The sequence below is a fragment of the Hyla sarda genome, chromosome 3, assembly GCF_029499605.1.
Source record: "Hyla sarda isolate aHylSar1 chromosome 3, aHylSar1.hap1, whole genome shotgun sequence".
Lineage (NCBI taxonomy): Eukaryota > Metazoa > Chordata > Amphibia > Anura > Hylidae > Hyla > Hyla sarda.
Genome location: NC_079191.1, coordinates 290,833,519 through 290,860,208, shown reverse-complemented (window position 1 = coordinate 290,860,208; position 26,690 = coordinate 290,833,519). Strand labels below are relative to the sequence as shown.

The 26,690-nt window shown below is 44.1% G+C and overlaps 2 protein-coding genes across 4 annotated transcripts in view; one reads left to right on the top strand and one right to left on the bottom strand.

Annotated features, from left to right (window-relative positions):
- LOC130362418 (uncharacterized) overlaps positions 1-25,197 on the bottom strand; it is a 74,478-nt gene extending 49,281 nt beyond the window's left edge. The window contains exons 1-2 of the mRNA XM_056566854.1: positions 25,097-25,197; positions 14,055-14,525 (exon numbers count right to left, since the gene is read on the bottom strand). Of these exons, the coding sequence (XP_056422829.1) occupies positions 14,055-14,504 (450 nt within the window). The 5' untranslated portion in view covers positions 14,505-14,525; positions 25,097-25,197. The remainder of the gene's footprint in view (positions 1-14,054; positions 14,526-25,096) is intronic.
- A 14-nt stretch (positions 25,198-25,211) lies between these two features.
- NUP133 (nucleoporin 133) overlaps positions 25,212-26,690 on the top strand; it is a 397,333-nt gene continuing 395,854 nt past the window's right edge. For all 3 annotated transcript variants that reach the window (XR_008891412.1, XM_056566853.1, XM_056566852.1), the window contains exon 1: positions 25,212-25,763. Coding sequence is in view for 2 of the 3 variants with exons in the window: in XM_056566853.1 (XP_056422828.1) it covers positions 25,606-25,763 (158 nt within the window). In the remaining variant the exon portion in view is untranslated. The remainder of the gene's footprint in view (positions 25,764-26,690) is intronic.

The following is a 26,690-nucleotide window of genomic DNA, read 5'->3' as shown; positions in this document are numbered from 1 at the left end:
TCTTCTTTTGTCCCTTTGTCTTGTGGTTACATGTTGTTTGTTGAAGTCGTTATCCCAGGGAAAGGGTTCTCTGGACGTTGGGGGTTGGTGGTAATTGGCGAGTTATTGAGGGGGGAGGGGGGATGGTGGGAGTTAATGAGTTCCCTTAGAATGTCGATATGTTACTGAATGTGTTAGATATCGCTGCAGCACATCTCTTTTTGTTTGCCATCTTTCACCTTGACAGTCTCACCTGAAAGTAGGCACATATCTCCCATATGATCTTTTGGTTACCATGGAACGATGTCCATACAGGGGATATCAACGTTTTCCGTGAATTTCATATACATGCCCCTGTTTATCTAAGGACGCATTCTAATTTCTTCTCTATGAGGGTGAGGAATAGCCATTGTTCGCTTTTCGGCTAAATTTCCAGGCATCTACTATCTTAGGAAAATGTGCTGTGCAACGGAGGGTAATCCTCCTGTCTTATTGTAGTTGGATTGTTGAGTATTTGTGCAAACTATGCTCTCATCTCATGTGTGTTTTCTTTTATAACTTCAATAAAATATTGTTTCAAAAAAAAAAAAAAAAAAAATGTAATTACTAAAGATGTGAAAAAGTTTTTTTTTTAAGTGGCCACTAGGGTTCTCTGTCTTCTTAATTTTGCAAACAAACCCTTCAAATCCAGCCTTTTTGGTCCATCAAAGAAAAGGACCAAAATATTTGAGGAAAGTGTGTGTGGGGGGGGATGAGCTGTAGCAGTATCCTGCAGGTGTGTCAACAGATCATACTCGTTGTTACCTCTGAATTTGCTGCTCAGGTAAACTTCTACTTTGTTATTGCTTGAACATGCAGGTCGAATGATAATCATTACTTTTCGATTAGCAAATACAACAAATATAGCTGTACTTTTTGGTGTCACACACCAAAAATGCTGATTAGAAAATACATAATTAACAGATTTTGGCTAATGTTCTAATCTCTTATTTATTGTCCTTTTTTTAATGGTCACCACTGTTTCCACATTGCATAAATCAATAGTACAAGTTAATGTTAAAAACTTTGTAATATACCTTACGAGACAAAAAAGGCTTCTTTATTCTTTAGCAGAAAGAAGCAGAGAGCACCAGGGACGAGAGGCAATCAGAAAGGCAGCTGAAGTAAAGTGGAGCAGAAAAGCCTGTGTGTTTTTTTTTTTTTAATGCACCCAGAATCCACTTTAACCTCTTAATGATCGCGGATACATTTTTTTTTTGACAGTGGCTAAATGGTTATTACAAATAAGAGTGGGCTCTAATACTGAGGTGGGGGCTGGCTGTTTCTTACAGCTAACACCTGCTTGCAACTAACGGGGTCAGACTTCGGTCCAATCCCGACCGTTTAACCCTCTACATGCCATGTTCAATAGCAATAACAGCATGTAGAGGCACCATACTTGTCAGGGGTCCAATCAGCACTCACGTAACACAATTGCTGTAATGATTGCTTATCATTGTCCTCTTGTGGAACTGTAAAAACTGTACATAGGCTTTTAAAAATATTTTTTTAAAACAACCCTACAATAATAAGTATTCAAAACACCCCCTCCCTAAAACACACAAAAAAAAAAAGCATATTAGGCATCGCCTCAGGCAAAAGTGTCTGTACTATTAAAATATAAGGTTATTGATCCAGCACGGTGAGTGGCAGATATTGAAAAAAATATCAAATGCAATAATTACTGTATTTTCTGGCATATAAGACTACTTTTTAAACCGGGAAAATGTTCTTAAAAGTCAGGGGTTGTCTTATACGCCAGGTGTCATCTTATAGGGTGGGTGCTCAGTCGGCCGGGATGCCCAGGCTATGGATAGAGATAGAATGGGGCACCCGGGGTATGGATAGAGAGAGCGGCACTGTGCTCAGAAAAACACACATCTTTTAACCGTCCAGCCTATCCTATTACCATACCTCTTTCTCTGCCTCTCAGACCTCGTTTTTATGGACTGCAGTAAAGCGTTGTGCATGTGCGAGATCTGAGGCGGTGCAGGCGTGATTGTGCAAGATCTGAGAGGCGGCGTTTTTATGGACTGCAGTGAAGCGTTGTGCATGTGCGAGATCTGAGGCGGCGCAGGTGCGCATGTGCAAAATCTGACAGGCGGCGCTGGTGTGCATTTGCGAGATCAGAGAGGGGGAGAAGGAGGTATGTTAATGGGATACAAGGACAGGCCAGACGGGTGAAAGAGGCATGTACCGCTTTGATGGAGACAGGAAGAGATGACCAATCCAAGCAGGTTTTGTATACAACAACCAGCCAATCACTGGTAAGGTACCGTACATAGCGGTAGAGGTAGTATTAAACGGTGAGTATATCCCAAACTCTATATTTTAACTGTAAGAGTTGGGGGTCATCTTATACGCCCAAGTTGTCTTATACGCCGGAAAATACAGTATTTATTTTTGATCACACCACATCTCAGAAAAAAATTAAAAGTGCAGATGAAAACTACAGATAACAACACAAAATAAATAAATAAATAAATAAATAAGCGATCATATAGCTCAATAAAGTTATAGGGGTCAGTATATGGGGATTCAAAATTTTTTGTATATATATGAAATTATATATTAAAGTAGCACTTTTTTTTTCTTTTAAGCGGTAAAATATAAAAATTATGTAAATTGGGCATCAATGAAATTGTACTTACCAGCAGAATAAAGATAACATAAACATCAGTTATACTTCAAAAGTATATGGTGAAAAACTAAAGGAGAAGATTTTTCAAAACATGTGCAGAGGAAAGTTGACCCGTTGCCCATAACAACCAGAGTGCATATTTAGGCTAGAATTCCACTGAGGTTATTCATGCAAAAATGCAGATAAAAACGCCCATTCTGCCGCACTGCGTTTTTTCTGTAAAAAAAAAAAAAAATGCCATGGCCAGATGTCAGCTGCAAGTCAATAGTGAACTGCAAAATGCCAGATCCACTTGGCATTTTTCATTTTGGCTTTTTTTTATTTATTTTTTTTTAATCCTTTGGCCGTTTTTTCAGCTCTTTTGGGCTCAGAGACTGGTTTTCAAAAACGTTCTCAAACTCAGTATATGGCGTTTTTTTTTCCTGGGAAAGTCTTGGCGTTTTCCTCCCATAGAAGTCCAGAATTGGTCCAGAAAAAACAAGCCCCAATGTGGCTCAGTATGTGCAGTAAGTTATAAATCTTAGGATGTGGATTCTATCCTGAGGACAGGGATCCCTGCAATCTCATGTCTGATGTCTTGGGCAAATAATGCTTCATGCACACAGCGGTGGTCAACACGCCCTTCATGCATCTCTATGGGAGAGCCGGAGATACAGTGCTCATGAAGGGCCTGTGTCAACCACCACTTTGTGCGGTGGTCTCTTCACTAGGGCACCAGGCAGGAGATCAGATAGGGCATAAGAACTTTACTACTGTAGCGCCCCTTTAAATGTGGCAAAAATGCCATAAATCGCTGACCGGGGTAGGGGTTGAAAATAAAAAAATTGTAGCTCCAGAATCATAACCAATTAAAAAATGTTTAGGGGGCAGATATAGAACATAGCTTTCATATTTCCTATTTTTAACCTGTCCAGGACGAGGGGTGTACAGGTACGCCCTTGCGTCCTGGTACTTAACCCCTTAAGGACGCAGGACGTAATTGTACGTCCTGGTGCGATGGTACTTAACGCACCAGGACGTACATTTACGTCCTGTGCATAACTGCGGGCATCGGAGCGATGCCCGTGTCATGCGCGGCTGATCCCGGCTGCTGATCGCAGCCAGGGACCCGCCGGCAAAGGCCGACGCCCGCGATCTCGATCAATACAAATCCCTGCATCTGCGGCAGTACGCGATTTCAATGAATGATCGGATCGCCCGCAGCGCTGTCCCCTCACCTTCCTCCTTCCGGCGTCTCCTGCTCTGGTCTGAGATCGAGCAGACCAGAGCAGAAGATGACCGATAACACTGATCTGTTCTATGTCCTATACATAGAACAGATCAGTATTAGCAATCATGGTATTGCTATGAATAGTCCCCTATAGGGACTATTCAAGTGTAAAAAAAAAAATGTAAAAAAATGTAAAAGTAAAAAAAAAAAGTGAAAAATCCCATCCCCCAATAAAAAAATTAAACGTCAGTTTTTTCCTATTTTACCCCCAAAAAACGTAAAAAAATAAAGTTAATAGACATATTTGGTATCGCCGCGTGCGTAAGTGTCCGAACTATTAAAATAAAATGTTAATGATCCCGTACGGTGAACGGCGTGAACGTAAAAAAAAAAAAAAAAAAAAAGTCCAAAATTGCTACTTTTTTATACATTTTATTACAAAAAAAATTATAAAAAATTTATTAAAAGTTTTTTATATGCAAATGTGGTATCAAAAAAAAGTACAGATCATGGCGCAAAAAATGAGCCCTCATACCGCCGCTTATACGGAAAAATAAAAAAGTTAGAGGTCATCAAAATAAAGGGATTATACCGTATATACTCGAGTATAAGCCGACCCGAGTATAAGCCGAGACCCCTAATTTCAACCCAAAATCCCAGGAAAAGTTATTGACTCGAGTATAAGCCTAGGGTGGGAAATACCTCATCCCCCCCTGTCATCATCCAGACCCGTCATTAACATCCTCATCATCCCCTTGTCATCATCCCACACATCCCCCCTTCATCATCCTCTTATCATCATCCCACACATCCCCTTATCATCCCACACATCCCCCCTTCATCATCCCCTTGTCATCATCCCACACATCCCCTTATCATCCCACACATCCCCCCTTCATCATCCCCTTGTCATCATCCCACACATCCCCCCTTCATCATCCCCTTGTCATCATCCCACACATCCCCCCTTCATCATCCCCTTATCATCATCCCACACATCCCCTTATCATCCCACACATCCCCCCTTCATCATCCCCTTGTCATCATCCCACACATCCCCTTATCATCCCACACATCCCCCCTTCATCATCCCCTTGTAATCATCCCACACCCCCCCCCTTCATCATCCCCACCCCCCTTCATCATCCTCTTCTCATCATTCGCCCTCAGTGGTCTTCAACCTGCGGACCTCCAGAGGTTTCAAAACTACAACTCCCAGCAAGCCCGGGCAGCCATCGGCTGTCCGGGCTTGCTGGGAGTTGTAGTTTTGAAACCTCCGGAGGTCCGCAGGTTGAAGACCACTGCGGCCTTCAACATGCGGACCTCCAGAGGTTTCAAAACTACAACTCCCAGCAAGCCCGGGCAGCCATCGGCTGTCCGGGCTTGCTGGGAGTTGTAGTTTTGAAACCTCCGGAGGTCCGCAGGTTGAAGACCACTGCGGCCTTCAACATGCGGACCTCCAGAGGTTTCAAAACTACAACTCCCAGCAAGCCCGGGCAGCCATCGGCTGTCCGGGCTTGCTGGGAGTTGTAGTTTTGAAACCTCCGGAGGTCCGCAGGTTGAAGACCACTGCGGCCTTCAACATCATCCAGCCCCCTCTCACCCCCTTTAGTTCTGAGTACTCACCTCCGCTCGGCGCTGGTCCGGTCCTGCAGGGCTGTCCGGTAAGGAGGTGGTCCGGTGAGGAGGTGGTCCGGGCTGCTATCTTCACCGGGGAGGCCTCTTCTCCGCGCTTCCGGCCCGGAATAGAGCCGTTGCCTTAACAACGACGCATCTGCGTCGTTGTCAAGGCAACGTGACTATTCTGAGGCCGGGCCCGAAGCGCTTAGAAGAGGCCTCCCCGGTGAAGATAGCAGCCCGGACCACCTCCTCACCGGACCACCTCCTTACCGGACAGCCCTGCAGGACCGGACCAGCGCCGAGCGGAGGTGAGTACTCAGAACTAAAGGGGGTGAGAGGGGGCTGGATGATGTTGAAGGCCGCAGTGGTCTTCAACCTGCGGACCTCCGGAGGTTTCAAAACTACAACTCCCAGCAAGCCCGGACAGCCGATGGCTGCCCGGGCTTGCTGGGAGTTGTAGTTTTGAAACCTCTGGAAGTCCGCAGGTTGAAGACCACTGCAGGTGGGGGAGTTCACTCGAGTATAAGCCGAGGGGGGTGTTTTCAGCACGAAAAATCGTGCTGAAAAACTCGGCTTATACTCGAGTATATACGGTAAACGTACTAATTTGGTTAAAAAGTTTGTGATTTTTTTTAAGCGCAACAATAATAGAAAAGTATGTAATAATGGTGATCATTTTAATCGTATTGACCCTCAGAATAAAGAACACGTCATTTTTACCGTAAATTGTACGGCGTGAAAACGAAACCTTCCAAAATTAGCAAAATTGCGATTTTCTTTTTAATTTCCCCACAAAAATAGTGTTTTTTGGTTGCGCCATACATTTTATGACATAATGAGTTATGTCAATACAAAGGACAACTGGTCGCGCAAAAAACAAGCCCTCATACTAGTCTGGCGATGAAAATATAAAAGAGTTATGATTTTTAGAAGGAGAGGAGGAAAAAAATGAAAACGTAAACATTTTATTGTCTGAGTCCTCAACCTCTTCAGGACCCATGACGTATGCATACGCCATCACACCCTGGGTCTTAAGGACCCATGACGTATGCATACATCATGGTGTTTTCCGGTCTCTGCCGCTCGCCGGGCAGAGATCGGAACCGGATGCCTGCTGAAATCCTTCAGCAGGCATCCAGGGCAAACGCCGAGGGGGGCCATGTAGGCCCCCCATGTCGGCGATCGCCGCAAATCGCAAGGGAAATCGCCCTTGCGATCTGCGGCGATACCGGGCTGATCGGGTCTCTGGGACCCGACCACCCGGTAATTTCGCATGATCCCGGCTGTCACAGACAGCCAGGACCATGCTAGAGTATAGGAGCGAGGTGGCAAGCCGGCCACCTCCTCCGATCCCCTGCGATCCTTCGGTTAGTTAACCGACCAATCGCAGGAGGGGGGGGGCGGTTACTTCCTCCCGTCCTGCCCGGCCCCTGAAAGTCCGGAGAGGACGGGAGGAAGACCGAAGGACGCGGCGGGGGACGGGGGAGTGCTGGGGACTGGCCCCGGTACTTACCTCGTCCCTGAAGACCCGGATCCCGGCGATGAAGATGGCGGCGGCGGCGACAGGTGAGTGGATCTTCAGCCGCGGTCGGGCCCTTTACAGCAATGCACGTCTCCGTAAAGCGACATGCATTGCTGTAATAGGACCCTGTAAACTACAACTCCCAGCATGCCCAGACAGCCCTTGGCGTCTGGGCATGCTGGGAGTTGCAGTTTTGCAACATCTGGAGGTCCACAGTTTGGAGACCACTGTGCCCTTCCAGATGTTGCAAAACTACACATTCTCAGCATGCCCTTACTGTCCAGGCATGCTGGGAGTTGTAGTTCTGTAACATCTGGCCCTTCAGATGTTGCAGAACTACAACTCCCAGCATGCCTGGACAGTTTTGGCATACTGGGAGTTGTAGTTTTGCAACATCTGGAAGGGCACAGATTGGGAACCACTGTATTAGTGGTCTGCAAACTGTAGTCCTCAAGATGTTACAAAACTACAACTCCCAGCATGCTGGGAGTTGTAGTTCGGCAACATCTGGCTCTAAAGATGTTGCCGAACTACTACTCCCAGCATGCCTGAGAATGTTTGGGAGTTGTGGTTTTGCAACAGCTGGAGGCACACTGGTTGGGAAACATTGTTTCCTAACTCAGTGTTTCCCAACCCGTGTGCCTCCAGCTGTTGCAAAACCACAACTCCCAAACATTCTCAGGCATGCTGGGAGTAGTAGTTTTGCAACAGCTGGAGGTCCCCCCCCTGTGAATGTACAGGGTACATTCACATGGGCAGGGGGCTTACAGTGAGTATCGGGCTGCAAGTTTGCGATGCAGCAAATTTTGCGTGGCAGCTCAAACTCGCTGTAACACCCCCGCCCGTGTGACTGTACCCTAAAAACACTACACTACCACAAAATAAAATAAAAAGTAAAAAACACTACATATACACATACCCCTACACAGCCCCCCTCCCCTCCCAATAAAAATGAAAAACGCCTGGTGCGCCACGGTTTCCAAAATGGAGCCTCCAGCTGTTGCAAAACAACAACTCCCAGTATTGCCAGACAGCCGTTGACTGTATAGGCATGCTGGGAGTTTTGCAACAGCTGGAGGCACCCTGTTTGGGAATCACTGGCGTAGAATACCCCTATGTCCACCCCTATGCAAATCCCTAATTCAGCCCTCAAATGCACATGGCGCTCTCACTTTGGAGCCCTGTCGTATTTCAAGGCAACAGTTTAGGGTCACATATGGGGTATCGCCGTACTCGGGAGAAATTGACTAACAAATCTTGGGGGTCTTTTTCTCCTTTCACCCCTTATGAAAAGGTGAAGTTGGGGTCTACACCAGCATGTTAGTGTAAAAAAAAATAAACTTTTTACACTAACATGCTGGTGTTGCCCTATACTTTTCATTTTGACAAGAGGTAAAGGGGAAAAAAGCCCCCCAAAATTTGTAACGCAATTTCTCCCGACTACGGAGATACCCCATATGTAGGCGTAAAGTGTTCTGGGGGCGCACAACAAGGCCCAGAAGGGAGAGTGTGTACATTTGAGGTGATTTGCACAGGGGTGGCTGATTGTTACAGCGGTTTTGACAAACGCAAAAAAAACAAAACCCCACATGTGACCCCATTTCGGAAACTACACCCCTCACGGAATGTAATGAGGGGTGCAGTGAGAATTTACACCCCACAGGTGTCTGACAGATCTTTGGAAGAGTGGGCTGTGCAAATTAAAAATGTTGTACAGCCCACTGTTCCAAAGATATGACAGACACCAGTGGGGGGTAAATGCTCATTTTATGCCTTGTTACGTTCCTCAAGGGGTCTAGTTTCCAAAATGGTATGCCATGTGGGGGTTATTTTGCTGTCCTGGCACCATATGGGCTTCCTAAATGCGACATGCCCCCCGAGCAAAATTTGCTCTCAAAAAGCCAAATATGACTCCTTCTCTTCTGAGCATTGTAGTTCGCCCGTAGTGCACTTCAGGTCAACTTATGGGGTACCTCCATACTCAGAAGAGATGTGGTTACAAATTTTGGGGGGTATTTTCTGCTATTAACCCTTGCAAAAACGTGAAATTTGGGGGGAAACACACATTTTAGTGAAATTTTATTTTTATTTTTTTACATATGCAAAAGTCATGAAACCCCTGTGGGGTATTAAGGCTCACTTTATTCCTTGTTACGTACCTCAAGGGGTCTAGTTTCCAAAATGCTATGCCATGTGGGGGATTTTTGCTGTTCTGGCACCATAGGGGTTTCCTAAATGCAACATGCCCCCCAAAAACCATTTAAAAAAAACGTACTCTCGAAAATCCCCTTGTCGCTCCTTCGCTTCTGAGCCCTCTACTGCGCCCGCCGAACACTTTACATAGACATATGAGGTATGTGCTTACTCGAGAGAAATTGGGCTACAAATATAAGTATACATTTTCTCCTTTTTCCCCTTGTAAAAATTCAAAAATTGGGTCTACAAGAACATGCGAGTGTAAAAAATGGAGATTGTGAATTTTCTCCTTCACTTTGCTGTTATTCCTGTGAAACACCTAAAGGGTTAAAACGCGGACTGAATGTCATTTTGAATACTTTGGGGCGTGCAGTTTTTATAATGGGGTCATTTGTGGGGTATTTCTAATATGAAGGCCCTTCAAATCCACTTCAAACCTGAACTGGTCCCTGAAAAATTGTGAGTTTGGAAATTTTGTGAAAAATTGGAAAATTGCTGCTGAACTTTGAAGCCCTCTGGTGTCTTCCAAAAGTAAAAACACATAAATTTTATGATGCAAACATAAAATAGACATATTGTATATGTGAATAAAAAAAAATTATTTGGAATATCCATTTTCCTTACAAGCAGAGAGCTTCAAAGTAAAAAAAAATGCAAAATTTTCAAATTTTTCATAAAATTTTGGGATTTTTCACCAAGGAAGGATACAAGTTATCACAAAATTTTACCACTATGTTAAAGTAGAATATGTCACGAAAAAACAATCTCGGAATCAGATTGATAACTAAAAGCATCCCAGAGTTATTAATGTTTAAAGTGACAGTGGTCAGAATTGCAAAAAATGCCCGGGTCCTGAGGTGTAAAATGGCTGGGTCCTTAAGGGGTTAAGGCCAAAATGGGCTGAGTCCTTAAGGGGTTAAAGGACATCTGCAGCGTGTTTAACACTTATCCCCTATCCACAGGATAGGGGATAAGTGTTTGATCGTGGGGGTCTGACCGCTGGGACCCCCTGTGATCTCCTGTACGGGGCCGCCGCTGTCCCGTGCAGGGGGCGTGCCGGCCGCAGCATGACGTTGCAGCCGGCACACGTCCTTCATACATCTCTATGGGAGAGGCGGGGAGGCAGCGTTCGTGCCTCCCCCAATAGAACTGTATTGGGACGGGGAGGAGAAGGGGCGTCACCGTCGACCTCTAGGTCCACACTACGCGCCTTAGCGCTCACTAAGAGCGCTAATGGCGGCGCCCCGTTAGGGAGATAGCGGGGGGTCCCAGATAGGGGAAAAGTGTATATTGCGCTGCAGTTGTCCTTTAAGGATTGAGGGCGTACCTGTACGGCCTGGTTCCGTTTATTGGGGTTTAAACCGTTTTTACGAGAGGAGAACGCTTTCCAGGATCCCACAGTTAATGCCGAACACTGCCGATCGGGCCAATGCCCGGCATTAACCCTTTCTAAAATGCGGGGTTAATGGTGCCGGTTAGCTCAGTGGAGCTAACCGGCACAATTATCTTATCGCAGGTCCCAATAAGCTGAGTGGACGATGGGAGGACTCTTACCTGCCTCCTTGCTGTCCTATCGGTCTTCTGCTGCTCCCAGACAGCCATGCAGGCTGGAGCAGCAGAGCACTGATAACACTGATCGATGCTATGCTATCAAAAGATTGCATGTTATAGCCCTCTATGGGGGGGCTAAAAAAAAAAAAAAAATAGTGTAAAAGAAAAAAAAGTTAATAAAAGTGAATTAACCCTTTCCCTAATAAAAGTTTGAATCACCCCCTTTTACCATTTTTTAAATAAAATAATGTAATAAAAAATAAACAATCATATGTGGTAACGCCACATGCATAAATGTCCAAACTATTAAAATATAAGGATAGTTAAACTGCACGATGGATGGAGTACATGTTAAAAAAAAAAAAAAAAAAAAAGCTGTGAATTTTTTATCACTTCATATACCATAAAAAAACTACCGTATATACTCGAGTATAGGCCGAGTTTTTCAGCACGATTTTTCGTGCTGAAAACACCCCCCTCGGCTTATACTCGAGTGAACTCCCCCACCCGCAGTGGTCTTCAACCTGCGGACCTCCAGAGGTTTCAAAACTACAACTCCCAGCAAGCCCGGGCAGCCATCGGCTGTCCGGGCTTGCTGGGAGTTGTAGTTTTGAAACCTCCGGAGGTCCGCAGGTTGAAGACCACTGCGGCCTTCAACATCATCCAGCCCCCTCTCACCCCCTTTAGTTCTGAATACTCACCTCCGCTCGGCGCTGGTCCGGTGCTGCAGGACTGTCCGGTGAGGAGGTGGTCCGGTGGGATAGTGTTCCGGGCTGCTATCTTCACCGGGGAGGCCTCTTCTAAGCGCTTCGGGCCCGGCCTCAGAATAGTCACGTTGCCGTGACAACGACGCAGAGGTGCGTTCATTGCCAACGTAATTCTGCGTCATTGTCAAGGCAACGCCTCTATTCCGGGCCGGAAGCGCGGAGAAGAGGCGCCCCCGGTGAAGATAGCAGCCCGGAACCACTATCCCACCGGACCACCTCCTCTCCGGACAGTCCTGCAGGACCGGACCAGCGCCGAGCGGAGGTGAGTACTCAGAACTAAAGGGGGTGAGAGGGGGCTGGATGATGTTGAAGGCCGCAGTGGTCTTCAACCTGCGGACCTCCGGAGGTTTCAAAACTACAACTCCCAGCAAGCCCGGACAGCCGATGGCTGCCCGGGCTTGCTGGGAGTTGTAGTTTTGAAACCTCTGGAGGTCCGCAGGTTGAAGACCACTGAGGGCGAATGATGAGAAGAGGATGATGAAGGGGGGGTGTGGGGATGATGAAGGGAGGTGGGGATGATGAAGGGGGGGGTGTGGGATGATAAGGGGATGATGAAGGGGGGATGTGTGGGATGATGACAAGGGGATGATGAAGGGGGGATGTGTGGGATGATAAGGGGATGATGAAGGGGGGATGTGCGGGATGATAAGGGGATGATGAAGGGGGGATGTGTGGGATGATGACAAGGGGATGATGAAGGGGGGATGTGTGGGATGATAAGGGGATGATGAAGGGGGGATGTGTGGGATGATAAGGGGATGATGAAGGGGGGATGTGTGGGATGATAAGAGGATGATGAAGGGGGGATGTGTGGGATGATGACAAGGGAATGATGATGAGGATGTTAATGACGGGTCTGGATGATGACAGGGGGGGATGAGGTATTTCCCACCCTAGGCTTATACTCGAGTCAATAACTTTTCCTGGGATTTTGGGTTGAAATTAGGGGTCTCGGCTTATACTCGGGTCGGCTTATACTCGAGTATATACGGTAATAAAAAGCGATAAAAAAAAAGACCCTTCAAAATAAAAATGGAACCGATAATAACTACATCACGGTGTAAAAAATTAGACCTCATATAGCCCCGTATGTGGTAAAAGAAAAAAATTATAGGGGTCAGAAGATGTCAATTTTAAAGGGGTTATCCAGGAAAAAGCTTTATATAAATCAACTGGCTCCAGAAAGTTAAACAGATTTGTAAATGACTTCTATTAAAAAAATCTTAATCCTTTCAGTACTTATGAGCTTCTGAAGTTAAGATTGTTCTTTTCTGTCTAAGTGCTCTCTGATGACACGTGTCTCGGGAACCGTCCAGTTTAGAAGAGGTTTGCTATGGGGATTTGCTTCTAAACTGGGCGGCGTGTCATCAGAGAGCACTTAGACAGAAAATAACAACTCAACTTCAGCAGCTCATAAGTACTGAAAGGATTAAGATTTTTTTTATAGAAGTAATTTACAAATCTGTTTAACTTTCTGGAGCCAGTTGAAATATAAAAAATAAGTTTTTCCTGGATAACCCCTTTAAACTTACAAATTTTGCTGCATGATTTTACTGAAAATTGCACTGTGCAGAAACGGAAGCCCCCAAAAGTTACAAAATGGCATTATATATATATTTTTTTTTTTGCCGTGAATTTTGTTATTAAATGATTGATGTCATTAAAAAGTACAATTGGTGACACAAAAAACAAGCCCTCATATGTGTCTGTAGGTGCAAAATTGAAAGCTTTATGATTTTTAGAAGGGGAGGAGGAAAAAATGAAAGTGCGAAAAACGAAAATTGGCCTGGTCCTTAAGTTCAAAATGGGCTTCATCCTTAAGGGAGGGGTTAAAGGGGTACTACGCCCCTAGACATCTTATCCCTATCCAAAGGATAGGGGATAAGATGTCTGATCGTGGGGAACCCGCAGCTGGGACCCCCGCGATCCCTGTGCAGCACCCAGTGTTGGTTTAGAATGCAGGGTGCGGGCGGCGGGAAAGTCACGGGTGCGGGCGGTGTGATGTCATGGCTTTGCATACACTTGCATTGAGGGGGCGTGGTATGACACCACAAGGGCCATGCTTGTGATGTCACGACCCATTGCTGCCCGCACCCAGTGTTCGGAACAAAACGTTCTGAATGCTGGGGCAGCAGAGTACCCCTTCAAATGAAAAGGTTAAAGTTTTTTATAGTTGCTTCATGTAAATGCTGGCGTGTAAAAAAGCACATTGCTAGATAGGGCATACCTTTTTCCTTTCCAGTTCCAAGATAAAAGCTTTTTTTTGTTAATGTGTAAATGAGGCATAAGTGTCCAAGGGGCATTCCCCAGGATGACAAAAGCCCAGGCTTATTCACTATCTGTACCCACTTTCAATTAAAGTCAGGGTAGGTGTATGGAGGCAGACACAGAGGGTGAAAAAAGAAAGATGGACTGGCTATTTCTGGGCTCTTGCTGTGCATGGAATAATGGTGACCAGTCCTATCTACACCTTTTTGTCTGCTGACAGGTCTGCTTAATAAAAGACAAAACATTTAAATTGATATTTACCTGGGAGAAGTTTGTACATTCCCCAGCACTTTCTAGGCTGTCATCTGTGTTTTCTTCCTCTTGTCGCACATCATATGCCTCAGGAAAGTGGTATACAGGTTGTGGCTGTGGCTGAGCATCTTGATCTATAGTAAATTTCAGAAGATCAAAGTACCAGAGCCGAGGTATATACACTTCATCACCTGAGGCGCCAGACTGTATTGATGACTCTACTTTCTTTAATTCCTTTTTGAATACTGTTCGCAAATTTGCAATCTTATGTTTAACAAGTTCGACAGTGGCGGAGGGACAAACAGATTTACAAAGACTGAGTAATTTTTCATATGCTTCTGCCTTTTTTTGTCTGTTGGAATAATCAGAAGACTTCACTTTCCATAAGCATGGAAGTGACCGGTACATTTCAATGAATTCTATCAGGAAATCTGGGTTCATTAGGCATTCTGTCGACATTTTCTTCTTTGTATTAATCACCTACATTGAAACAAAGGAAAACCAATTATACATATAAGACTATCACTACTAGGAGGTGTTAAAAATCCCCCAAATTAGGTATATTACAATGCAATAAAATTACCCAAAGTTACCTCTTACACTACAATTTTACTGTTTTCTATTTGACTTCCCTTATGAAAAGCCATTCTTTCTTTTAATAGAATGTTAAAACAGGCTGACACCTCAAAAGCTGCTTTCCTCAAATACAGTAAAATCTCACTTAGCGTGCACCTTCAAATAGGGGATACCTCCCAATAGCAGACAGTTTTTTATTCTCTGGCAGAGACCCATAAGACAATGTAATTGCACCCTCCGAATAGGGGACATTCCCAATAGTGGAAAAAATGCTCCCAATAGGGGACAACCATACTTATGTACCGGCCCTACCTTGAACACAGGGCTGCTGTCTGGGGCGTACAGCCAATACTCCAGTAAGGGGCCAAGGCTCCCCAGCACAGAAGCAGAGCACCGTCATTTAACCCCTTAAGGACCCTTGACGTACGCGTACGTCATGACACCCTGGTACTTAAGGACCCATGACGTACGCGTACGTCATGGACAATTCCGGCCCCCGCCGCGCACCGGGTGGGGATCGGACCGGGATGCCTGCTGAAATCATTCAGCAGGCATCCCGTGCAATGGCCCAGGGGGGTCATCAGACCCCCCCATGTCGGCGATCGCGGCAAATCGCAAGTGAATTCACACTTGTGATTTGCGCGATTCCGGGTCATTCCGGGTCTATGGTGACACGGAATAGAAGGGGGATCGCGGGTGTCCATGACACCCACGATCCCCCTGAAGGGATAGGAGTGAGGTGGCAGGGGTGCCACCCCTGCTATCCCTGCTATTGGTGGTCTAGACGCGACCACCAATAGCAGATCGGGGGCAGGATAGGCGGGGCAGGACGGGGCCGTCGCCGAAGATCACTTACCCGTCCGGAGGCTGCGGGCAACGGAGATCGGCGGGCGGTGACGTTGTGCGGCTGGATCCTACGAAAGCCGGTGAGTTGCCTAGCGACATCTGGAGGGTACAGACTGAGACCACTAGATAGTGGTCTCTAACTGTAGCCCTCCAGATGTTGCAGAACTACAACTCCCAGCATGCCCAGACAGCTGTTTGGGCATGCTGGAATATGTAGTTTTGCAACAGCTGGTGGGCTACAGTTTGAGACCACTATCTAATGGTCTCTAAACTGTATCCCTCCAGGTCTTGCAAAACTACAATTACTAGCATGCCCAAACAGCTGTTTGCTGTCCGGGCATCCTGGGATTTGTAGTTTTGCAACAGCTGGAGGACCACAGTTTGGAGATCACTTTGCAGTGGTCTCTAAAACTGTAACCCTCCAGATGTTGCAAAACTGCAAATCCCAGAATGCCCAAACAGCTGTCTCGGCATGCTGGGAGTTGTAGTTGCGTACCTCCAGCTGTTGCATAACTACATCTCCCAGCATGCCCTTTGGTGATCAGTACATGCTGGGAGTTGTAGTTTTGCAACACATGAAGGCACACTGGTTGGAAAATACTGAGTTAGATAACAGAACCTAACTGAAGGTTTTCCAACCAGTGTGACTCCAGCTGTTGCAAAACTACAACTCCCAGCATGCACGGTCTGTTAGTACATGCTGGAAGTTGTAGTTTTGAAACAGCTGGAGGTTTGCCCCCCATGTGAACGTACAGGGTACATTCACACGGGCAGGTTTACAGTAAGTTTCTTTCTTCAGGTTTGGGCTGCGCCAAATTTTTCACCGCAGCACAAACTCCTAGCGGGCAACTCACTGTAACACACCAGTGCGAATGTACCCTAAAAACACTACACTACACTACACTAACATATAATGAAGAGTAAAACACTACATATACACCCCCTTACACTGTCCCCCCCAATAAAAATTAAAAACGTATTGTACGGTAGTGTTTCCAAAACGGAGCCTCCAGCTGTTGCAAAATAACAACTCCCAGCATTTCTGGACAGCCACTGACTGTCCAGGCATGCTGGGAGTTTAGCAACAGCTGGAGGCACCCTGTTTGGGAATCACTGGCGTAGAATACCCCTATGTCCACCCCTATGCAATCCCTAATTTAGTCCTCAAGTGCGCATGGCTCTCTCTCACTTCCGAGCCCGGTCGTATTTCAAGGAAACAGTTTAGGGCCACATATGGGGTATCTCCGTACTCGGGAGAAATTGCACTACAAATTTTAGGGGGCTACACCAGCTTGTTAATGTAAAAAAATTAAAAAATGTACACTAACATGCTGGTGTTGCCCCATGTGGGGGGGTCCACTGTTCTGGCACCACGGAGGGCTTTGTAAACGCACATGGCCTCTGACTTCCATTCCAAACAATTTTTTTCCCAAAAGCTCAATGGCGCTCATTCTCTTCTGAGCATTGTAGTGCGCCAGCAGAGCACTTGACTTCCACACACGGGGTATTTCCATACTCAGAAGACATGGGGTTTCAAATTTTGGGGGGCATTTTGTCCTATTACCCCTTGTAAAAAAATGTATTTGAGGGAAAACTAGCATTTTAGTGGGAAAAAATGTAAAATCATTTACACATCCAACTTTCACGAAAAGTCGTCAAACACCTGTGGGGTGTTAAGGCTCACTTGACCCCTTGTTACGTGCCTTGAGGGGTGTAGTTTGCAAAATAGTATGCCATGTGTTTTTTTTTTGCTGTTCTGGCACCATAGGGGCTTCCTAAATGTGACATGCCCCCCAAAAACCATTTCAGAAAAATTCACTCTCCAAAATCCCATTGTTGCTCCTTCCCTTTTGAGCCCTCTACTGCACCCGCCGAACACTTGACATACACATATGAGGTATTTCCTTACTCGAGAGAAATTGGGTTACAAATTTTAGGAAGATTTCTCTCCTTTTACCCCTTGTAAAAATTCAAAAACTGGGTCTACAAGAACATGCGAGTGTAAAAAATGAAGATTTTGAATTTTCTCCTTCAATGTGCTGCTATTCCTGTGAAACACCTAAAGGGGTTAACAAACCTTTTGAATGTCATTTTTAATACTTTGAGGGGTGCAGTTTTTATAATGGGGTAATTTATGGGGTATTTCTAATATGAAAGCCCTTCAAATTCACTTCAAAACAGAACTGGTCCCTGAAAAATGTCGATTTTGAAAATTTTGTGAAAAATCGGAAAATTGCTGCTATACTTTGAAGCCCTCTGATGTCTTCCAAAAGTAAAAACATGTCAACTTTATGATGAAAATATAAAGTAGACATATTGTATATGTGAATCAATATATAATTTATTTGGAATATTCATTTTCCTTATAAGCAGAGAGCTTCAAATAAAAAAAAAATGCGACATTTTCAATTTTTTCATCAAATTTTGGAATTTTTCACCAAGTAATGATGCAAGTATCAACAAAATTTTACCACTAACATAAAGTAGAATATGTCACGAAAAAACTATCTTGGAATCAGAATGAAAGGTAAAAGCATTCCAGAGTTATTAACGCTTAAAGTGACAGTGGTCAGATGTGCAAAAAATGTCCGTGTCCTACAGTGAAAATTGGCTGGATCCTTAAGGGGTTAATCCCTCAAAGTCCATTTTCCACTTGAAGGACAATTTTCGTTATTGCACTTTAGTTTTTTCCTCCTCCCCTTCTAAAAATCATAACGCGTTCAATTTTGCACCTACAGACTAGGGACCGACCAATTATCGGTTTGGCCGATATTATCGGCCGATAATCAAGATTTTGGGCATTATCGGTATCGGCAATTACCTTGCCGATAATGCCCCCGCCCCCCGCACAGCCCCCCCACACCGCCGCTGCCCCATTGCCTCCCCCATCCCCGGTTTTATAATTACCTGTTCCTGGGGTCCGTGCTACTTGTGGCTCCTGCGGTGTCCTGCGCTGTCGTGCGTTACGCTGCACAATGACGAGTGACATCCTCAATGCGACGTCACCGTCAGTGCGCACAGTGACAGCTCAGGACGGGAGCCAGAAGAATCGCGGACCCCGGGAACAGGTAATTATAAAACCGGTGATGGGGCAGCGGCAGTGGTTAAACTCAGGATGGGCAGGGGGGAGAGAAGCGGGCGGCTGCGGTCATTGGGCAGGGGGGGCAGCGGCGGTGGTAGCGCGGACCCCGGGAACAAGTAATTATAAAACCGGGGATGGGGGGAGGCAATGGGGCAGCGGCAGTGGTTAAACTAAGGACCGGCAGGGGGAGAGAAGCGGGTGGCGGCAGCGGCGGTCTCTGGCCCCGAAAAAGCTGCTGTAGTTCATTGATTTAAAGTGCCCGCTTTAAATCATTGATCTGCAGTGGCTTCTGTCGATCCCTACTACAGACCCATATAAGGACTTGTTTTTTGCATCATCAATTGTACTTTGTAATGAAATCACTTATTTAATAACAATCTGGAGCAAAACAAAAAAATTACATATATTTTTGTGGGGTGAAATAAAAACAAACAAACGCCATTTTGTAACTTTTTAGGGCTTCCGTTTCTATGCAGTGCACTTTTCGTTAAAGATGACACCTTATCTTTATTCTGTAGGTCCATATAGTTACAAGGATACCCAATTTATGTGGGTTTTATTTTACTACTTAAAAAAAATAACTACATGCGACAAAATTTGTATGTTTAAAATTGTCTTCTTCTGAACCTTAGAACTTTATTATTCTGTATACGGGGCTATTTGAGGGCTCATTTTTTGCGCCGTGGTGTGTAGTTTTTATCGGTTACCATTTTTGTTTTGATGGGACTTTCTATAAATTTTTTTATGGTATGTGAAGTGACTAAAAATGCACAATTTTGGACTTTGGTATACTTGCGTGTACGCCATCGACCGTGCGGTTTAGCTAACCTTATATTTTAATAGTTTGGACATTCACACGCGATACCATATTATTTTTATAACATTATTTTATTTAAAAAATAGGAAATGGGGGGTGATTCAAACACCACTGGGAGATTCTACTGTAATATTGCTTATTATCATGTTTTATAGGTAATTACACTATGTAGTGAGTACAGTACAGTATTCGGTCATTTATAAAAAATAAAAATAAAATTGAGCCTTTTTTCCCGCATCTCTCAATAATGGAACTGTATTTCCCTGTGAGTGTCCGCTAATTGGAGATTCTACTGTACAGACACCGTCTCCCCTCCTTTTAGATTATAACCCTCGTGGGCAGAGTCCACCCCCACCTCTGTACTAGTCTTTTTTTATTTAATTTAAGTTTATTTGCTTTTATGTTAAGTTATGTATTTTAAACACTAATGTACATACAACAACATGGAATTATTAACCCCTTGAGGACAATGATTTTTCATTTTTGCACTTTCGTTATTCTTCTCCTCCCTAGTTTTTTTTTTTGTCACCAATTGTACTTTGCAATGATATTTATTTTACCACCAAATTTACATTGAAAAAAAATAATATAAAATATTTGCGGGGCAAAATTATTTAAAAAAATATTTTTTTGCGACTTTTGGAGCTTTCCGTTTCTTTGCCGTGCACTTTTCAGTTATCTTCATTCAGTAGGTCCATATGATAAAAATGATACCCAATTTATATAGTTTTATTTTACTACTTATAATTATAGCTTTTTGTAGTAAAATAATTATGCTTAAAATTGTCCTGTTATGACCCCTATAACTTTTATTTTTCCGGGATGTATGAGGGCTTATTTTTTTGCTATGATCTCTTTATTTTATTGTTACAATATCGCTCGCATTTTTTTTTTCTAGTATATGAAGTGACCAAACTGTGGTAGTAGGGTCCTTAACCCCTTAAGGACATAGGACGTACATGTACATCCTGATGCACTGGGACTTACACAGACCAGGATGTACATTTATGTCATGTACATCATGTGGGCACCGGTACTCTGATCATGCACGATAGGTCACAGCTGCTATCAGCAGCCAGGCAGGGTTCGCCATTAACCCCTCAGATGCCATGATCAATACAGATCACGGCATCAGGGGCAAAGCATCACTTTTAATGGCTGATCTGATAGTCTGTGGCACGCCCGCCAGGATCAGACCAGCCAAGATAGCGGAGGAAGGTCCCCTCACCAGCCTCCGCCACTCACCCTTTTGGGTACATAAAAAGAGTAAAATAAATATGAAAAAAAAAAAAAATAAAGTGAAAAAGCCCCTCCACCAATAAAAGTTTAAATCCTCCCTTTTCCCCATTTTACTCACAAAAGCATAAAACAAACATATTTGTATCGCCACATACATAAATGTTCAAACTATCAAAATATCATGTAAATGAACCCGTATGATGGTGAACGGCCTACACGTAAAAGTCTAAAATTGCTGAGTTTTTGTCACATAATATAAAAAATAAAAAAAATGCGATCAAAAAGTCACATATACGCAAAAGTGGTACCAAAATGAAACTACAGATCACGCAAAAAAAAATGAGCCTTAACCCCTTAAGGACCAAAGGTTCTTTGATTTTTTCACTTTAATTTTTTTCCTCCTCACCTTTTAAAAATCATAACGCTTAAAATTTTTCACCTACAGACACATGAGGGCTTGTTTTTTTACGCCACCAATGTTACTTTATAATGACATCAATAATTTTACTACAAAATCTATGGCAATACCAGAAAAAAACATTTGTAGGGGCGATCTTTGGCTATTAACACCGACACTCATCTACAGGAATCAGGTGAGGGCCATCCGGTATGGCACAAGGACGTGTATACACGTCCTTGGTCGTTAAGGGGTTAAACCTTTAACGACGCAGGACGTATATTTACGTCATGCGCCGGCTCCCGCGAAGCATCACATCGCGTCGGTCCCGGCGCTCATCAACGGCCGGGACCCGCGGCTAATACCCCACATCGCCGATCGTGGCGATGTGCGGTATTAACCCTTTAGAAGCGGCGGTCAAAGCTGACCGCCGCTTCTAAAGAGAAAGTGAAAGTATCCTGGCTAGTCAGTCGGGCTGTTCGGGACCGCCGCGGTGAAGTCGCGGCGTCCCAAACAGCTTGCAGGACACCGGGAGGGCCCTTACCTGCCTCCTCGGTGTCCGATCGACGAATGACTGCTCCGTGCCTGAGATCCAGGCAGGAGCAGTCAAGCGCCGATAATGCTGATCACAGGCGTGTTACTACATGCCAGTGATCAGCATAGGAGATCAGTGTGTGCAGTGTTATAGGTCCCTATGGGACCTATAACACTGCAAAAAAAAAAAGTTTAAAAAAAAGTGTTAATAAAGGTCATTTAACCCCTTCCCTAATAAAAGTTTGAATAACCCCCCTTTTCCCATAAAAAAATAAAACAGTGTAAATAAAAATAAACATGTGGTATCGCCGCATGCGTAAATGTCCGAACTATAAAAATATATTGTTAATTAAACCGCACAGTCAGTGGCGTATGCGCAAAAAAATTCCAAAATCCAAAAAAGCGTATTTTGGTCACTTTTTATACTATAAAAAAAATGAATAAAAAGTGATCAAAAAGTCAGATCAAAAGAAAAATCGTACCGATAAAAACTTCAGATCACGGCACAAAAAATGAGTCCTCATACCGCCCCGTACGTGGAAAAATAAAAAAGTTATAGGGGTCAGAATAGGACATTTTTAAACGTATACAGTTTCCTGCATGTAGTTATGATTTTTTCCAGAAGTACGACAAAATCAAACCTATATAAGTAGGGTATCATTTTAACCGTATGGACCTACAGAATAATGATAAGGTGTCGTTTTTACCGAAATATGCACTGCATAGAAACGGAAGCCCCCAAAAGTTACAGAATGGCGTTTTTTCTTCGATTTTGTCGCATAATGATTTTTTTTTCCGTTTCTTCGTGAATTTTTGGGTAAAATGACTAATGTCACTGCAAAGTAGAATTGGTGATGCAAAAAATAAGCCATAATAGGGATTTTTTGGTGGAAAATTGAAAGGGTTATGATTTTTAAAAGGTAAGGAGGAAAAAATGAAAGTGCAAAAACGGAAAAACCCTGAGTCCTTAAGGGGTTAAAGGGGTATTCCAGGCAAAACCTTTTTTTTTTTTTTATATATATCAACTGTCTCTGGAAACTTAAATAGATTTGTAAATGACTTCTATTAAAAAATCTTAATGCTTCCAATAGTTATTAGCTTCTGAAGTTTTCTGTCTAACTGCTCAATGATGATGTCACGTCCCGGTAGCTGTGCATGATGGGAAAATATCCCCATAGGAACTGCACAGCTCCCGGGACGTGAGTCATCAGAAAGCAGAAAACAACAACTCAACTTCAGAAGCTAATAACTATTGGAAGGATTAAGATTTTTTAATAGAAGTAATTTACAAATCTGTTTAACTTTCTGGAGCCAGTTGATATATAAAAAAAAGTTTTGGCCTGGAATATACTCCTTTAATACAGCCCAGTATTCGGAAAATTTTGATATTTATAGGTGGTCAAAATAGGGCAATTTTAAACATACTTATTTTGTGAAAAAAACATACAGTATCCTGAGCAGATTTGATGGGCAGGATTTGGAGCTGTGTTCATGCTTTTAGTTTACATTGAAATCTGCAGCAGAAAATCCTGCACATGAAATTTGCGCAGGATCCTGTACGTGTGAATAGACCCTTAATCTTCATTTTCTTTTTATGGGCTGATATTTTGAGCGCTTCAGCACCGATTTCAGCCAGTTTTCCATAGAGATGTGATCTCAAGATACAATATTTTCACCTTACGATGGTCAACCAAAAACCAATTAATATTTAAAGGGGTACTCCGGCGCTTAGACATCTTACGCCAGCTGTCACGCCCCCTCCCATAATCTTGCATTGAGTAGTGCTATAGCTTGTGCACATACATCAAAATATGTTTGGTACTTAGAAATATATTAAGGAACATACACATACAAAAAAAAAAAAATTTCATTTGTTGTCTATAGAATTAATTACAGCTTTATTTTCCAAATTCTGTGAACGTTTGGTTGCCATTAACGTCACAGTAAGGCTAGGTTCAGACTACAGACCGAGGACCGAGCGGACACTGCAGTCTCCAATAAACTGCAATGTATTCCGCGCGGATTTCCGCCTGAATAAAGAGCACCGCCTTTCTTAAGGCGGAAATTTCCAAGCGGATTGTCCGTTCACAAATTCCGCTTCACAAATTCCTAAGGGTGAATTTGTGAACAGAAAATCATTCACTACACTATACATTTTAGAAAGCAGAATTTCCGCCTGCAATTTCAAAACAACATTGCAGGCGGAAATTCCGTAGTCTGAACCTAGCCTAACTCATTATCTATATCAGTGGTCTTCAACCTGCGGACCTCCAGATGTTGCAAAACTACAACTCCCAGTATGCCCGGACAGCCAACGGCTGTCCGGGCATGCTGGGAGTTGTAGTTTTGCAACATCTGGAGGTCCGCAGGTTGAAGACCACTGATCTATATGATTGTCTACATAACTAACTACTCTGACGAACCATGATAACCACAGGAAACATACTAGGTATAATATTAGATAAGTTTTCTATAAGTGTACCCAAATTTCATGGGATAACTAATCCCCCCCCCCCCCCCCTAGTATGACTGGATTTTATTGACAGATTACCTTAAATCGCACAGGGTTTTATTGTGCTCAACAAATATTACCCAGCTTTCCATTCACCTTGCAATTGATCTAATTGCTGCAGAAATGGGAGGCAATGGATATGGATCAGGTCCTTTAGGACAGTGTTTCTCAAGCGTGATCCTCAAGGACCCCCAACAGATCAGGTTTTCTGGATTTCTTTAGAATTCTGATCAGTGAATCCGGCATCACCACAGTTATATCACCAGTGAAAGACTAAGGAAATCCTGAAAACATGACCTTTTGGGGGGGACTTGAGAAAACACTGCTTTATGATGTGATTGGGATTACAATACCTCCCTTCCCCCACCCAGGATCCCACTAATGTTTTGCTGCTGGATCCAGCTTCCAGATGTGCTGAATGGGGAAATATATCAGTCATGTTAGGCTTCCTGCATCGGTTTACAATAGAAAACAGTTCTAGCAACATTTCCTAGAATAAACAAAGAGCAACCCTAGGAACCAGCAGAAAACAGGGAAAGAGAGAAAAAAAAACTAAGAAGCTTAAAATTCTTCCTTTTTGTTTCTAATAAACAAAAGGTAAAATTCATAGACAAGCGATTTCTCCAAGTCTGAAATACATGAGATCCCATACACGCTCCAATATACAATAAATAACCCTGCACCCCACCCCCTCCAGGCAACCCCAGTGACAGCAGGACAGAAATGAAGCTGTGGGCTCCCCCGGCCTTTATCAAACACAACAGAGCCTGGTCGACCCCACAATGTGCCCTTTAGCTGTGCCCATGTGCCCGAGGTTACCCGGCCAGGCCCCAGATAAAGAGCTTCAGGGCAATCTACCAGAAAACCCCCGAGAAGACGCTGGAACTATGTTGTGCTCCATGTGATGGTCACAGTCACTGCTTGATGCTCCCAAACTTCTCTCACACCATTTTGGGGGGATGGAACCATGTTTACCCAACAAATGTGCAAGCTGTGCCAATATGACCGCACACGTATGCCACCCAAACTTCACCAACAGCAAACTTGCCACTAGTAAAGAGCCTTGTGTCTGCTGCTCGCGCAGCCTCGGCCACCTCGTATACCTCAGCCTTTTAATGTTATCATCTTCACATCTTTTGCTCCATTTTGTTTCCCCTCATACCTCGTACTGGTGATCCTTTCCACAACTAGCCACTCAGCCATGTAACCCCGCCCCCGGCAGTCACGGGTTCTCTGGGTCATGACTGAAGGGGCTGGCTCGGACGCATCCCTCTAAAGCCTTCCTTGTACACTTAGCACTAGATGGAGCGCCCTTCATAGTACCAGGGAATATGTTGTGAGGAGACGTAATACAAGCTGTAGCGTAAGCTGCGCTCCGCTACTCCAAGCCTGTCATTCAGAAGGGCTAGTTCCGGTGTAGTGAAGAAAACTGTGGATTGGACCCGCCTCCTCTCCTTCCTTCCTCTCACGTCACTGGAAGCTGCCGCTTGTGTCATCTTTCTGTTACCCGCGAGATAGTTTTTCCAGCGTGTGTGGCGGGAACGCAGACACGACAATATGTTTCCTTCTCCCCGAGCTCAAGCTGTGGCTACAGCCCGGAGACCCCTTGGCGTTCGCGGTCCTGCTGGAAGGAAAAGCCTGGTCCCGCCCGGCAGCTCTTCTCCCTTGGCGAGTTTTTCGCCCTCTGGGCGGAGGGTCACAATTGGTGGTGTACGGTGAGTGTGAGATGAGGGGGCACGAAATTCTGGGCACAGTTGGAAATTGAAGTTGTAAACGGCTGTTAGGGTGCATGCACACCACGTTTTTGCAATACAGTTCCTGTATCAGGTTTTTGATGAAAAACGAATACTGGTTTGAAAAATGATGTCTGGTTGCATCCGTGAAAAATGATGTCCGGTTGTATACGTTTTTAACTTTTCACTTCATTTTGAATAAAGTTTCACTTGTTTGATTGAAATTCCAAGAAAAAAAACTGTGCAAAGTCAAAAACCGTATGGTGAAAACCTGATGGAACCGTAAACACATACAGTTCTGTACGGTTCTCATTGACTCCCATGTTTAAGAAGAAGTATACGGTTTAATACAGTTTTTCACCCGGACCAAGAAACGTGGTAGACTACAGTTTTGGGCACGGGTAAAAAACTGGACGGTTAACGCTACATTTTTCAACTACGGTTCCCGCATAAGTTTTCATTTGTGAAAACGTATGGAACGTTATTGAAAACCGTATACATAGACAAAGCATTGCAAACCATATGCACCCTGATGCATACGGTTGCGTACGGTTTGCTTGCAAAACGTTTTTAAACAGTACTCCAAACTTTGTTTGACCCCAGTTTTGACTCCAGTTTTAAAACCGTATTGCAACTGCATACCTTTTTTTTTTTATAACATGGACGTCAATGGGAAACGCACATGTATACGGTTCCATAAGGCAAAACCGCACATACGGTTCCCATTGACTCCCATGTAAAAAAAAAGTATATGGTTTTCACCCGGACCAAAAACCGTGGTAGGCCACGGTTTTCTGTCCGGAAAAAAAACCACAAACTATTTTTAGAAAGACAGACAACCGTATACATTATAGTGCATACAGTTATTTTTATGGGGAGTCTATGGGCATGGTTTTCTGTACGGTTGCG